At 40.6% G+C, this 16,688-nt stretch overlaps 1 protein-coding gene across 1 annotated transcript in view; it reads left to right on the forward strand.

The window, feature by feature from the left end:
- The window catches only part of esamb (endothelial cell adhesion molecule b), a 57,268-nt gene that overhangs the window by 33,376 nt on the left and 7,204 nt on the right, over nt 1-16,688 (forward strand). Inside the window, exons 2-4 of the mRNA XM_005459587.4 lie at nt 7,982-8,127; nt 8,919-9,120; nt 9,532-9,687. Coding sequence (XP_005459644.1) covers nt 7,982-8,127; nt 8,919-9,120; nt 9,532-9,687 — 504 coding nt within the window. The remainder of the gene's footprint in view (nt 1-7,981; nt 8,128-8,918; nt 9,121-9,531; nt 9,688-16,688) is intronic.

Raw genomic sequence — 16,688 nt, forward strand, 5'->3', positions numbered from 1 at the left:
GTGTGTGTGTGTGTGTGTGTGTGTGTTTATAAGTAGTTTTAAACCTCGTGATCCACAAAACAGCATAACAGGAAAAGAAGAACTGACTGCGTTACAGTCAGTGCGGGAGCAGCGGCTTCGCTCATGCGCGATTCATTTGCAGTTCGGACGCATAGGTGTGAACATCGTCTGCCCTGATAGCAGCTGGGGGAGGACTATCCTCCGCCTGTGAGCGCTTTGGTACGGGCGAGGTGCCCACGGCAGCACCCGCTGCTTGTTGAGAGTAAAAGCGATACCCACTTTCACGTCAAAAAGTCGTCATAAATAAATCTCCAATAATACCAGAAAAAGTCGCCAGATTTGTCGCTAGTCGCTTTTTAGAAAAAAAGTCGCTAAGGGGGTCTGAAAACTCGCTAAATATAGCGACAAAGTCGCTAAGTTGGCAACACTGACAGGTAGTAGAGTCATGTGACTCCACCCCGTCAAGTCTGTAACGTAGCACAGCGTCTTAAAGGGACATGAACATCGCCAACCTGCACGTGCCTTTTCTTTCTTTTTTTTTAAATACCAAATTTACCGACATGGGCAAAATGACGTCGATGAGAGCCATAAATTTCGGTAACGATAAATTTTTGATATATCGCCCAGCCCTACTCTGACTTTACTAACAGGGAGCTTTATTCACAGCGAGAGCGAACAGAAATGTAGCGGGAATGAAACAGAACCTAAAGATGACCTACGACCTGAAACATGGAATCAGAGACGCAGGGAGACTAGGGAAGATGACACAGGGAGGAAATGCAGGGAGACAACACAGACGATCCAGCAAACAGCAGGAGAAAACACAGGGCTTATATATTCACAGGGGCAATCAGGGAACGGGAAACAGGAGGGAAACACAGCTGGGAGTAAACAGAACTGATGAGGCAAGGAAGCAAAGCAGAATACAAACATGACACACAGACCTTCAAAGTAAAACAGGAAGTACACAGAGACAGCCTGGAGGGAGAAAGAGAACATGGAGGTGCACATGACGGAATGAGGAAGCACAGACACAGAGGGCGACTACACGAGGGAAACCGATTAAATACACAGGAAACCTAAACAAGAACACTGGACACTATGGAATAATAGTGTCTAACTACTCCCTACTGCTGTCAGACTCCACAACAAAGACTTCAACTGATCAAACACACACATCCACACATGTGCAATAGCAATAACACTAAGTGCATTACTCTTTTCTGGCATTGTTGTATTATACTCAATTGTATATAGCATTTGTATTCTATTTTATTCGATTGTATATAGTATTTTATTTTATTCTATTCTGTTGTGTACAGTTTCTTATTGATATCTTATTCCAGTGTTTTTCTCTAATTTTTCTATGTAACTTTGCACTGTCCACTGCTGTAACAAAACAAATTTCCCACGCGTGAGACTAATAAAGGTTATCTTATCTTATAAACTAAGATACAAAGAGAACCTTAAACATCAACCATAATACAAAAGACACAAGGAACTCAAAACGCTGGGTCGAGAGACCCAGGATCCTGACAGTTATAATATATGTATGGTAACATAAAACTGGATACATAAAAATGAAAGTCTCATTTTAATCTTGTTTTCTCTTTTCAGGTATTATCATGTATAAAAAGAGTCGTTATTATTTATTTTTCTGTTTCTGGGAAACACCTGGTTATATCACCTCCAATATGGCAAATCTGAGCACACACACACACACACACACACACACACACAATCTTTGAGATGTTTACTCAACTGGCTTTTGGTGTCTTATCAAAAAATAAGACACTTTTTCAGCTGAGCATATAGAGAACTCCTACTAAATGAGATCCTGTTGACTCCTCGCTGTGGGTTTCAATAAAATAGGAATATGAATCTTGAAGACTTTCCAAACGCCGTTGGACCTTCTGGATTAAATTCTGAAAATCACTGAAAGTCACTTCACAGACTTCAAACTAACCATATTACAGCCGCTCCTTTTCAGATAATCATTTGTGGGAGAATGATGGCACTCACTAGCCACATTATTAGGTATGCCTTACTAGTATCAGGTTGGGCCCCTTTTGCCTTATAGTTCTCCATAGAGCAGATTCAACAGGTGCTGGAGACATTCCTCAGATTTTGGTCCATATTGACATGACAGCATCACACAGTTGCTGCAGATCTCCTGTTCCCAAAGTAACTCCATTGGATTGAGATCTGGTGACTGTGGAGGCCGTTTGAGTACAGTGAACTCATTATCATATTCAGCACGTCAGTTGGAGATGATTTGAGCTTTGTGGCATACTATGTTATCTTGCTGGAAGCAGCCATCAGAAGATGGATACACTGTGGTCATAAAGGGATGGTCAGCATAATACTCAGGTATGCTGAGGTGTTTAAAAAATGCCCAGTTGATATGACAGGGCCATAACTGTGCCAATAAAGCATCCCTAGCATCTTCTTCTGCCACACTAGTCATCTGCATGCCTTCTATTGGATTCAATCCAGTCAATCTTTGGTTGGACCGAATTGGCCTTCGTCTTTTCCTCCTGCCTGGCAGCTCCATCTTCAACACCCTTTGTCCCATAAATCCATTATTCCTCCTCTGCACATGTCCAAACTTTCTCACCCTTGCCTCTGTAACTTGTCTCCCAACTGCTCAACTTGAGCTGTCCTTCTGATGTACTCATTTTTAGTCCTGTCCATGCCGATCATTCCCAGTGGAAATCTTAACATCTTCAACTCTTCCATCTCCAGCTCGGCCTCCTGTTTTTTCCATTTTTTTTATCACCACCGTCTCCAAACCATACATCATAGCAGGTCTCACTACTATCTTGTAAACCTTCCCTTTCATTCCTGCTGCTCTCAGTCTGTCACAAATCACTCCTGACATCCATCTCCACCCACACCTCTCTGCCTGCACTCTCTTCTTCACCTCTCTTATACGCTTGTCTCTCGCTTAGGATGCTTGACCCCAGGTCTTTAAAATCATCCACGTTCTTTGCCTTCTACTTCTCGCAATTTCATTTATTCACCTGTCTCCTCTTCATTTACATACATGAAGTGCTCGCAGATTCAGCACCATATGATTTTCCATTTTCTGTTTTGTGTTGCTTCAGGGCATTTTCAGTGGTTTTAAGGACAACAAACAACAGATTAAACTAAATATGGAAGAAGGTCAGTGGTTCTGACTGGCTCCTCCAGTTTTCTATAGATAAGAGTTGTATACATTAAATAGGTGGTTTAAAAATCTGCCTGTGTGAATTGGTGAATGTAACCGACAGCATAAAAGTTCATTGAATGGTTAATAAGATTGGAATAGTGATTAAAAAATGGCATGAAAATGTGAGATTGTGTTTACTGTCTAATTAAAATTAAAATGTATCGTTTGTTAGGTCATTTTACAGCAAAAGCCCACCTCTGCTGTTTTGATTATGGAAAAGGGGGGGAAGAGGTGGAAATCAAGAGTTAATATCAGCTTCAGCTAAACCTTTAGCTCCAGAGAGAGACTCACACAAGGGAAAGACATGGGTGGAAGCAGAGGTTACTCGGGGAGATAGAGTAAGGCTGGTTAAAGAGGATCAGTTTATCTTCACACAGGACTACATGGCTACCTGAGGGCTTGGGGGCGGAAGGCAGGGGGGCGACTTTTTATCCTTCACTTGATCATAACACAGCAAAAATAGGTTTGGATGCCCTGTTAGACGTGCTAATTACACGTGTCTGAGTAAGTGAGGCACTAGTTTGTGTATTTTTAGACACTTGCCGAGGCTGCTTTTTCAACATTTCATTTTTATATAAGTCTGTGATTACTTACTTACTGCGTTGCATCTGTTTACAGTTATTTATTCATCTGCTGGGACTTAAATTTAGCTGCTCTGGCGAAATGATGGTTTCCACTGGGGTTTTATCTACCATCAGAGGATCTCTGGTTTCATATGAAAGTGCTTCCCCCTATGGACGACTGTCGGTACTACAGGAAACACATTTGGTCTCCTAATTGTGCTCCAGCTCCAGCATGCATGACATGGTTGACTGGGCTTGTTGTTCTGTTCTTTGTTAGTACAGTTTCATTGCCATCTTAAATGCTTTTGCAGCTGAGAATCCACCAAGATGCCCCCCAGGAAAAATATTAGTAATATATTTTTTTAAATGTTGTTTATTCAAAAAGGAAAGAATCCTATTAGCAGAACCAAAGCGTGGCTAGGCTGAACAATAGCCTTTAGGAAAATATAATTAGGGCAAGGTTAGCTGAGGCTACCTAGTATCATTTCCTCCAGTATCCTCTTTTATTAGTAGCTTTTCCTGATTTTTTACCTCTGGTGAGGGATTTAAGTTGATTTATATCCATATCCACATGTTGACCAGTCTTTGTATCTGAGTCTACTGACATACAGACACAGACAAACACACACACACACACACACACACGTATGCACATACACACAGACACTCATCCCAGATGGAGACAGGCACGGATTAGTGAAGATTTTACTTCATTTAATAAACAATTGAATGACACAGTTCTGAGGATAAACCTGCTCAAAGAAGCACAAGAATAGTCTGGACTTAGAAGACTACAGGTTATTATCGTGCTTCATCACAAAATCTCTGTGTATCATTCAGAAATGCTGTTTGCATGCACTCCTGCTGCAAGCTCTCTGCACCCTAACCCTGCAGAAAAAAAGCTGGTCCTCTCTAATTGGGCCTTTTGTACACGCTGTATTTTGATCAGCGTACACTGAGCATGTGACAATTTAGAGAAGTCGGAGATACGCCACACAGCTGCATCACAAACAAGACCATTTATGCAATAATATTACACAGTTGTTGCAGCACGTACATATTGCTTTATTGATGGGCATGATAGTAAAGACGATAGCTGGTGGAAATGAAATCGGAGAGCTAACAGGATTTGCGAGGGAAAAATCTATGTTTCAGATCTGAAAATAGATGATTTCGCTGTACCCCGGGCTGCTGTACATTACCAATCAAAAACAGGCTGATCTGACGGCTGATGCGGGCATGGTGGTGGTGATGATGACGGCGATAAAGATATTAATCTCATGCATACATGCCCAGTAGATGGCTTTACTCCTCAACATGGCTGGCACGAGCAAATGAGGAACAAGGAGGCGCGCTTTCTGATTAAAGGAAGAATGTTTTCCTTTCGTTTACGTGTCACAGTATACATCACAGCTTTTGACATCTTTTCATGTGCTGATGAAAAATAAAAGCAGGGTAGATCTCCCCTCAGTTGGTGACGTCCCTTTTATCTACAACCAACACTGTGTCCGCATTTTAGTATCCAGTATTTATGCGATTAGATGCCAACAGATGATGAGCCTCAGTTTGAGTATGAATGAGCAGCTCTGCTACATCTACTAATTGTTAGCGTGCCTCTGTGTAATTCGTAAGTTTAAGGGTCTTATCAGTTTCAGTACTGCCTAGTTAAAGGTCACGGTTCACCTGTGTATTTGCACATTCACTCAAAGGGAGATCAAACTGCACTGTCCCTCATGTGCACCATGTGATCGCAATCCAAAAAAATGCGCCTGACATCAGAGGTGTTAGGGTTGAATGCAGGAGTCAAGTTGCTTTCTGCCATGAAAAATATTTAATAGATAATTTTCTTCTATCAAATGTTTCTGATTGCATCATTTGCGGGATCCACAAACAGGTTCAGCTGAGGTCACCCTAACCCCGTAACCACCCCGCAGTTTTGTAATTGAAAAGCCTACATGTTGCTGTGATGATCGTGACCCTGGTATTGGTGGGAGAAATGACCGTGTGTTACATCATATCTGTGTACAGCTGAGCTCTTTTGCTCACATGAGGTGAGAGGATTGAGTCTGAGATTGTTGAGGGATTAGTCAGCAGGACTTACCAGATTCAGAGATTGAGAAATTAAGGGATAGGAGCACCACATTTGCAGGGTCACATTGTCCCAGGAGGAATAAGAAAGCACTGAGTCACTGCAGGAAAAAGTGCATGTGAAAAAAAAACAAGTTCTGTTTCATTTTTTTGGTGCTTTATACACGCACACACACTTTCCTCCTTTTCATCTGTGCCCCATTCAGCCCACCCCACACCACCACCCTCTGCCTAATTCTCCTGCCCCTGCATGGCTTCACTCTGGGAGAGAAGGAAGGCGTGTCTGCATGAACAGATGTGGGGATCTCAGCTGGATGTCTATGGATCATAACGCTGCCTCTCACTCCTCTCTGCTACGCCCTGCCATCCATTTGAGCGCACGAGGGACACTTTTCACTGTTTCACTTGCAGCAGTTAAAGGATATAGCAGCAGTGGTTCTTTTTCACGTCCTTGGCTTTAGTTTTTTAAACCAAGCTCCAAACTGGAGACTCAGACGGAGACCAGCTGCTGGGATCAGTTGATCCAGCTTCAGGTGTCTGGTTCGGGTGACTGGGCACCCTGTGAGTTCAAAAAGATCTCTTTTGTTTTGTTTTATTTCTCGCCTCCTATCATCATTCCACCTCCTTCTTCTCATCGTCTTTGGTTTCTTTTCTATGTGCAAATGTATTTAAGAGTTTAAGAGGAAGCATTTTCCAACCACATCAGCTTCATCTGAATGTTAACAGTAGCGAGATAGTGGACACTTTTGGTTGATGATTTTAAGAAAGTACCTAAAATTAGTTTGAGATAAGCCAAAATTCTACTTTCTTTATGTCTTAAACCTTTATCAGATGAAGAACCAAATATAGCGTTTTAATTTGCATCTTAACAATGAAACATTGCTGGTGTGTGGGTGTGTGGGGGGGGGTCACATGAGTGAAAAGAAAAGCGTTAATATCCTCCAATAAAAATAAAGGGTTGAAATTTTAATGTATTAATACGAAGGGTTAAGATTTGTTTTCTCGTTCGCCGTTTGCTCGTTTCGCATGCAGAACAGTATAAAGTCATGGAAAGAGACTTAATCTCCTGTAGTGTAAATCTTATATGAAGACTAAATTTGAGAATTTAAAGGCTGGGTGTGTGGTGATTTAGATCTTTGTTGATTTGGCACCACTAATGTAAGCTTGTTTTGCCATAGATAATAACTTAAGAGATACTGATTTAAATTAAAATTGTCAAGAGTGCTCAGATCAGAGAAACTAAAGTAGTAATCTCCACCTTCTGCAATGTTATCATTGAGTTTTTACTACATATGAAGATGTTACAATGAAGCCATTAAGTCTTTTGACGATTTTAGTTATTGTTTTTGTGCTATTCAAAAGTTTTTATGCCGCTAATTTTGGTTCATCCAGTTTAAAGAACGATGAGCGTATGCCACTTATGCCACAGTTTACTAGTCCTCCTGTTCTAGTCCTGGCAAGATTTTAGTGACACTTACTTAAAAATACACAACTTGTGTTCAAGGTCAACTCACATTTGTCATATGACGGGCAATGACCTGGGAATTGTGAAGGATCATGAGATGGATGAGCTGCTACGTCTCTGATGTTCTGGTTTCCTGATTAGTTCTTTTCATATTGAAGAGCAAAGCAATTACTGCGAAGAAAGATGGTTAAAATCACTCAACTAATATCTCGTACATGGCCATGACGATGGCAGACATTTACAGAACAAAAACAAAAGAAAACTTGTTATTGATATTCAGACAACTTATATAGATTAATAGAATCAGGGTGATTTTTATACCAAAGTATTATTAAAAATTATTGCTTCAGCTTCTTATATCAGTGAAAATCAGTGCTGCTTCTCTCTGCTTAATGTTATTATGTGAATATCTTTGATATCTTCCATAACTGCAAAATAATGATCACTTGTTGAAGCCCTGCAAAAAAAATGGATTCAATCTAATCCCCCAGAAATAAGTCGAATAAAACAAACGCAGAAGTTAAACTGACTTATTGTATTGCCATAGCAACCTGGCTTTCTGCAAAAAGCAGTCAAGACTGCTGTTCAGCTGCTCCGTCGAGGTCATAATAAGAAGTGCTTTTTAAACCCTTGTTATCACTGTTTTGGTTCCAGGTGACACAAAGAAGGTGGAGTTCCCCAGAAAAGAGATGGAGGTGGTACAAGGCCAGATGGTGGTGTTACAAGCGTGGTACAGCCCCAGCGCAGACATTTCCAAAAACTCTGTCATTTGGTACTTCTCTGGGAACGAGTCCAAGCAGGTGAGAAGGGCACAGCCGAAGCAGTGTAACGTTGTGCTGAATAGCTGCTCTGACCTCTGGTGCAAAGACAATCGAGAGCCTCTTTAAAGGGATTAGAGTAAAGTACAGTTTGCTGGTTGGTTCTCTGGCTAGCGCTACAGAAGCTTTACATCTAATGCAAAAACTATTAGAGCTCAAACAACGAACTGAACTACTTTGCGTAGATTATTTTCTATCGTACAATATCAGTTTAAAGACTGTATTTAAAGCTGTGTTTAGATCTTCTTATCGTTTAATTTAAGCAAGAGGAAAAGAGTAATGTTGCATTGCATAACAATGTTACATTCTGACTAACCCGTAGTGATTTGTGAAACATGTTGATATGTAGAGATTAGGATTATTTCTAAAACCACTGATGGTGTCTAATTCATAGTGGAAGGAAGAAGGGGTGGGCGTTAGGAAGGAAAATATGCCTCTAATGACACTTGAGCCCTACATTGTGCTGTACCTCTCTTACGCAGCACACGCTGCTAGTGAACTTGCATATGCCTGCACATGCACTATGTTTGTGTGTGTTTATATGATTAATATAATCTAAACAGTTTCCGATGCCTGTGAGATTATCTCAAACAGAAAATCAGGCTAAAATTCAACATCCACCATCTGTACATGCCAGGATTATCTTTATGAAGAACATGGTAATCTGCACATCTTAATATCAAGCAGAATTCAAAAAATGTTTCATTTGAATGAAATAATCCATATCGATGTAGTGATGTCTGTTTTTCTGTGGATGTGTTCTCTTCGTGCAGGTGATAAACTTTAGCTCAGGTGAGGTCGGACACGGTCAGAACGAGTTCACAAAAAGAGTGGGCTTCAGTGTGGCCATGCCCTCAGCCAACCTCTCCATCTACATCAATAACACCCAGGAATCCGACTCTGGTCGCTACATGTGTATTGTCATCATCCCCGGAGCTCCTGGCATTTCTGGGGAGATGAGCCTTAATGTCAAAGGTAATGGTCCGCAGCGTCAGAGGAATTTCAAAGGTTAGATGTAATCAGAAAGTCTGCAGTGCAGCTCACACATTTCCTCGGATTTGGAAGTTCAGGCGAAGTAAATGCTAAGCATATTTTAAAGGATTTAGGATTAGACCAGTCTGTCAAAAATCATATATTTATATGAGAAAGCACTGTCCACATAAAACTCATCTGCTGTTTAGGGATTCGCTGGGCTCTCAGGTTGTTATGTCATCCTCCAGCAGCAGATTGAAACTTACTTTTTTTTGCGGCGTGGCTACTGCCCTGAGACATTTCCACATCGCCGGCACTGCATTACAACCATAGAAGTTCAGTAAATGGGGCTGCTGGTGTAGCTTCTTATCACACATGTTTTAAATCACTAACATTATCTGTCCCTCTGCCCAGTCCCTCCTTCTCCCCCAGTGTGCACCATGACAGGGAACCCAGTGGTGAAGGGCAATGTGACTCTGAGCTGTAAGTCCAGTCATGGAAAGCCTGTCCCTCAGTACAAATGGACCAAGGCTGCACCCATGTCTGAGGTCTTCTTCTCTCCAATGCAGAGTGAGTATTTTCCCAGCACGCAATGCCTAAACTTAAATGACTCGTGCCCCCCCGCCTGCAAAAACAACTCTCCACCCACTCCATATTTTCTCACTTGATGTCGTGTTCATCCTTTCAGGTTATGTTTGCCCAGGTTTTGCATCAGCACTGAAAAAAAAGTCCCCACTGAGCAGTGTGCTCTGGTGATTATACAAAGACTGTAAGGACCTGTTTCACAGGCGTCATACTGTGGCAGGGAAAAGCACACTGATCATTTCAGGTTCCTGCTGTAGTTGGTAGTTTGCTGTGGTGTTTCACTGATGCAACTGATGGAACAGAGCCATCCTTAAAGAAGCTGGTTTCACTTTGGCTTTACCTCAGCGACATGGGTTCACAATGTCTCCCATTAAAGATGAATGTCTCAGAGGTAAACATGGAAATACCTGAGCAAAAGTGTTTTTATTTCTATTATTCATTAACTTAGTGTTCCACAACAGGAGGAGTTATTCAAACTAATTTCCAGAAATAGTTATCATACTGAGAATGGGATAGCGGGAACTCTTCCAGGATGTTGGACCAGGTCACTTTTCCATATTCCGCTTAATTTTCTGACTGTGAATGTCTAGATGCTGTTTTCATGCTGTGCAGGTGTCAAAAATGAAAGACCAGAGGAATTCATAGCCTTACAGAAACTGTGCAGCAGTCAAAGACAAGAAGGGAAGAGCAAGTGCTTTGATGCCCTTTTCCCCAGTATTTTGCCTCTCAGGCATCACACCAAGGTGTTTGGGTTGTTTGAAGCCTGAGAACAGGACAGGAACTAAAGACCAAAGAAAAATAGCCTCTGCTTGGGTTTAATGTTCTCCTGAGACTTTCTAAATAATATCATTATTAATCATAATCCATAACAGAATGCAAATAGGTCCATAATTTGTTGTGTAGGGCTGTTTTATAATTTTGTTTTGTTTTTGAAACTGCACGCCATCACCCTGGATTTTTAAGTGAGACATTCAAGATGTGGTTGAATTGCAAATTGAGCTTTAATTCAGCTATTTAACAAAAACTTTGGATTAACTGTTGAGGAATTACAGATATTTTTTTTAAATAGTTTCCCGTTTTCAGAAGATCAGATGCTGTGTTTCCTCCCTTAAGATGCTCTGCTAAGCCGTTACTGCTGCCACCTTCAGTTGTTGCTTGTTTGCGCCTCTCAGCCTCACATTTATTTTCTATATCCAATTTTGTTGCCTTGCAATACTCTTGGGATGCTTTTGCAGTTTGCTTTGGGTCATCATCCATTTGCACTTTACTGCCTGATCAGTTTTGCAGCATTTGGCTGAATTTGAGCAGAGAGTTTAGCAGCAGTCACATCATCAAAAAACACTAGTGACCCACTGCCCATGATATAATATTGTCTCCACCGTGTTTGACAGATCATGTGGCATGCTTTGGATCATGAACTGTTTCGCGCCTTCTCCATATTTTTATTTTCCTGTCATTCTGGTACAAGTTAATCTTGGCTTGATCTAGCCGTAAAACTGCTTGTCAGGTAATTGATGAAACTATTTTAAGCCTCTGAAAATAGAAGACTATGTATAAAAATGGCTGTAATTCCTGAAGAGTTCATGCTAAATTTGTTGTGCAACCCTTTAAATTAAAGCTGAAAGTCTGCTATCTAACTGTATCTTTTAAAAAAGGGCCAACAGTTGTTATTATGGTCACATCCGATACATATCTGATGTTTTAGAAAGCGACTGCTGTTTGAATGATCATGTCACATTAAATCCGTCTTTTACGTAACTGACACAAGACAGACGCCAATTATCAGCGCCGGAGAAGCACCCGAGAAGACATCGTGAACGCTTCCTGGCCATCCAGTGTAGATGTCAGTGAAACTGTTGAGAAGACAACGTTGGAGAAACGTGAACATTTTATTTGTACTGTATAATCTGCAGATTCTGACAGAAATCTGCAACTATCCTTTGAAGCACCGCTCCTCTCTAAAACAGCAATAAGGATAATTATTAGGCCGTATGTAAATAACAAAATAACTTTATAACTTAAAGCAAAATTGGGAAACGTAAAGTCCGAAACAAGTCTTTAAATTAAGGGCCATCAGTCAAACAATATTGTTTGCTCTGGGTCTAAACAGAGCGCGTTGTGTGTGACGTCTTCTTTTGCGCATGCGGGCCGCTTTGAGCGTTCACACTAGAGCGCGTTTGCTGTCGCATTTTATTTGTAGTGTGAACAAGCAGACAAAAAAATCGGATTTGATCAAAAAATCGGAATTGAGCATTAAGACCTGCAGTGTGAACGTAGCCTTAGTTAATCAAGTTTCAAAGTTCAGCAGAATCACACATTGAAAAATAACAACTGGGAAAAAATAACCTGCTAACAGAAATAACAGAAACCTTGCTCGTCTCAGTTTTTCCACAAACACATAGACGACAACTTGAATATGCAAGAACCAAATCACATAATCCTGCTGAGTTCAGAGAATTGTTTTATTGAAGTGATGAAAGTGAATTGGAACCATGAGGACAATTGGATCAGCAGTATGTCATGGGTCAGATGGTCAAAGCCTGCCAAAAAGACCGTAAGACGTGGAGATTTGGTACTCTGTTACAGAGCATTGGAAGAAAGCTGTACTTTCTTAATGATGAGTTTTTCTGGGAAGACGGCGACCCCAGCACTTCTAAATGTTAAAACACTGGTTCAGGAAACGTGTCCCCGGATTTAAATCCCTTTTAAAATCATCAGTGAGATTTAAGCAAAACAGCTGCAGCACAAAAGGAAAGGAATATTAGTGAATTCAATATTAGTGAATATGAGAATATTAGGAGCAGAACACAAAAGACAGGAACATTTGTCAGAAACTATCAGAAACGTATATTAACCATTATGGCAAAATGCACTGCTTGATCGTCACAGTATCACACACAGTCAGTTAAACCTCAGGCATATCAGTCTGTCCAGTTAGGAATGATAGATCATTGTGAATACATTTAATGCAAATAAAAGAGGGTTTTACTTGTAGTGGCCACAGATTGTTGGTCTCTCCTTATCCCTCCTGATTGATTTTGCTCTAGTTTTGTTTTGTGTTAGTGCCCTTGTCACTACTGGCCAACAGAGTTATTTGCATCTCTCATGACAGTCTATCAGTCATTACATGAGGACATAGACAGAGCCGTAGAAGTGCATCAACAAGCAGGACTGGTATATGCTCCTTCGTGCGAGGAGGAACAGGAGGACCGCTGACAGAGCCCTACAGAACGACCTCCGCGTATGTGCATGTTTCTGAGCAAATTGTCAGAATCAGACTGCATGAGGGCGGCATTAGTCCCAAATGTTCTTTAGAATGTCCTGTGCTCTGTGCATCTGCCAAAAACAGCAGAACTGGTAGGACTTTTCTCTCAACAGATCACAGTATGTTCACACTGAGCAGATGTGGATGGTGTGAAAGAGTCGGAAGATGCTGTGGCGAATATTGTAATGCCTGCAACATCATCTGGGAAATGAATGGGCTGCATGATGTCAGTCTGTGTCAGTGAACACATGCTGCACTGAAGGATGTCAATCCCTATCATCTATCACCTCCTGTTCCTCCTCGTACCAAGGAGCAGATACCAGTAATGCAGCTCTCCTCCTTGTAATGATCCATTTCCTAGTATCTCCTCCACACTCTTGAGACTGTTTTGGGAGACACAACAAAACTTCTTGCAATAGTACACATGGATGGGGATGTGCTCTCCTGGACGAGCTGGACTGCCTGTGCAACCTGAATGGACTGCAGGTACTGTCTCATGCAAAAGTAGCAGCAAGATCACTAAGAAAAAGCAAAATTGCAGAAAAATCATTCAGAGTGTATAAAGAGAGAGTAATGGTCTGTGGCTACCACATGCAAAACCATTCCAGTTTTGTGATCCTCTCCAGTACACCTGTTGTCACTTTCATCTGAACCACAGCAGGTGAAATGGATTCACAGTGATTCATGATTCCCAACTGAACAGATTGACCCTGTCGAAGTTTAATTATGTGAAGATGTTTTGTCTTTGTTCACTACAGTGTAGTGAATAAATAAATATTTTCATTGAGTTTTATTGTTTACACCGGCAGGATAAAGGGGTTGAATAATTTTGACTGCAGCTGTAAATGTTTCAAATGGACTTCAGAGAGAGATCCTCGATCGTGGCATGACGCACAGTGTGAAATCCTCTTTACTGAATGAGACACACAGCATCCTCCTTTCAACGTGCTGCACAAGCGCAAGAGAGAAAACAGGAATTTCTGTATTATTTTTCACGTCTGTCGCCAGAGAAAAAAAAACAAACAAAAGAAAGGAGAAAAAGACACCATCTGTTTCTGAGCAGTAGGACTTTGGCTGATTGATTGAGTATTGACTTAACTGTTCTGATCTCTGGCTTTCATCTCTTTAAGTCCTCAAACTCATAACATGAAAACTACTCCCTTTGATTGTGCATCCTCTCACATGCTTTCAACACTCGAGCTCCAACCCTGCGCTCATCTTTTTATGCACACTGATATATGCTAACTCTGTGACACTTGAACTTTACTCTGCCCATCACTGCTTATCCCTTTAAGCAGTCTCTCTCTCTCCCCCTCTCTGTTTTTTTCCCCTCTCTCTGCTGATCCTCTCGCCGCACTTCTCATTTCCTGTTGGCCTAGGTGCCTAATCTAACAAGCCCCATGTCATTACTTGATCAGCCCCTCTAAGAAGCACAAGTTGGATTTGGGACAGAGAGTGCAGCACATCTTGCTACCCCTCCCTTCAATTTGTACCATTCCTTCTCTACCTTTCATTTAAGCTCACTTTCTTTTTCATCTTTTTGTAAAAAAAAAATTGAAAGAGTGGAGAGCCTGCCCCCAGAACATGCTTGTCCTTGGGTTCATGGGTAAGGGCTTTCATTCATACATTTTTCAGTTATTCCCCATACTCTTTCTCACCTCTACCTGCAAGAATAATTATGTTTGTAGAGTCAACATGGCACTCCTTAAGCTCTAAGAAAGCTTTAAAGGAAAAGAAAAATCAACCCATTTGTAATAATTCTTATAATAGTATTTTTTATAATACTTACAATAATTATTTTTTTTAAAAAAGACTAGATTCAAACTCTATAAATATTAATTATAAAACCACTCAGTTGTCTTTATTTTAACCATTTGGAATTGTGAACCAGTGTTTTATGTTGTAATCTTTCCTGAGTATTTCCATGACAAGCAGGGGTTAAAGTGGGCCGGAACAATCTGGAATTAAATCTGACAGACAGGTTATTGTACAGTGGTGAAAATTTTTTTGCCCCTTTCCGGATTTCCTGTTTTTTCTATGTTTCTCACACTTAAATGTTTCAGATCATCAGACAAATGTAAATATTAGACAAAGATAACACAAGTAAACATAAAATGCAGTTTCTGTGTGAAAAAATAAGAAATAAAGTAATTGAGATCTCTTAGTCTGGTAAGGTTTATAAAGCCATTTCTAAAGCTGTGGTACTACAGTGAGAGCCATTATCTACAAATGGCAAAAACATGAATCAGTACCACAAGGATGACTCATCCAAGAGCTTAAAAAGACCCCAGAACAACATCCAAAGAACTGCAGGCCTCACTTGGCTGAGTTATGGTCAGGTGTTCATGACTCCTCAATAAGAAAGAGACTGGGCAAAAACTACCTACAAGGCCAAGTTCCAAGATGAAAACCACTGCTGAGCAAAAGGAACGTAATGGCTCAAATCAGTTTTGGGAGAAAACATCTTGATGATCCCCAAGACTTTTGGGAAGATGCTCTGTGGACTGACAAGACAAAAGTTGAACATTTTGGGACGTGTGTCCCATTACATCTGGTGTAAAAGTAACACCGCATTTCAAAAAAGCAGAAAAGGAGAATGTCGAGCCATCTGCTTCTGACCTCAAGCACACTTTGGTTCTGCAGCAGGACAATGATCCAAAAAACACCACCAAGTCCACCTTTGAATGGCTTAAAAAAAACAAAAATGAAGCCTTCGGAGTGGCCTAGAATTCAATTGATATGCTGTGGCATGATCTTAAAAAGGTGGTTCATGCTCGAAAACTCTCCAGTGTGGCTGAATTACAACAATTCTGCAAAGATGATTCTGCCAGAATTCCTCCACAGTGCTGTAAACTCAGTTATTGCAAACGCTTGATTGCAGTTGCTGCTGAAGGTGGCCCAACCAGTTATTAGGTTTAGGGGCCATTTACTTTTTCACACAGGGTCATTTTTTTCACTTAATAATAAAGGCTTTCATTTAAAAACGAGATTTTGTGTTAACTTGTGTTATCTTTGTGTAATATTTACATTTGTTTGATGATCTGAAACATTTAAGTGTGACAAACAGAAAAAAAGAGGGTATTGGAATGGGGCACCACTGTATATCACTATTGAATGAGTTCATTCTTCATGTGCTGCAGGCTGCCAGGGGCAGCTTGGTGGTACTTACTCAGTAACAAGAAAAAAACTGACATCCCAAGGCCCACTTACACTTTCAACACATCCCTTTTTTGTTGTTGCAGTGATCCATTCATGGTGCAGAAGTAAATAAACTGAAGTGAGCATAAACAGAGTAACATTTTTTTAAATGGCAGGTAGTTTTAAATGCAAGTTTTTAATCAACTTAACAAATGTCACCAAACACTCACAACAGTTTCTGTGCAGTTTATCAAAAAGTGGACAGTTGCTGTATTTCCCAGGGAAAAAAATGTTAATGTGCAACACTGACAGAGGAAGAAAGGAAACGAAGATCAAAGGTTATTTTCAAAAGTAATCATTGTTCAGCGTGTGACATTTTTATGGACTAGTAAGTTAAAATTTACGTGTAATGTTCTGATTCATTTTAGAGTGCTTAAATAAAATTTTGGATCTGTAGGTGATGTGTTGCTAAATTATGTTTTTGTGAAATGTCTTGCAAAACAAATTTAAGTCATTTAAATTTTAAGAAAATACCGTTCAGGCTAGTGCAGGGTACACTGGTTAGTTTACAGTAATGCAGTGC

Source organism: Oreochromis niloticus, linkage group LG14 (genome assembly GCF_001858045.2).
Source record: "Oreochromis niloticus isolate F11D_XX linkage group LG14, O_niloticus_UMD_NMBU, whole genome shotgun sequence".
NCBI lineage: Eukaryota > Metazoa > Chordata > Actinopteri > Cichliformes > Cichlidae > Oreochromis > Oreochromis niloticus.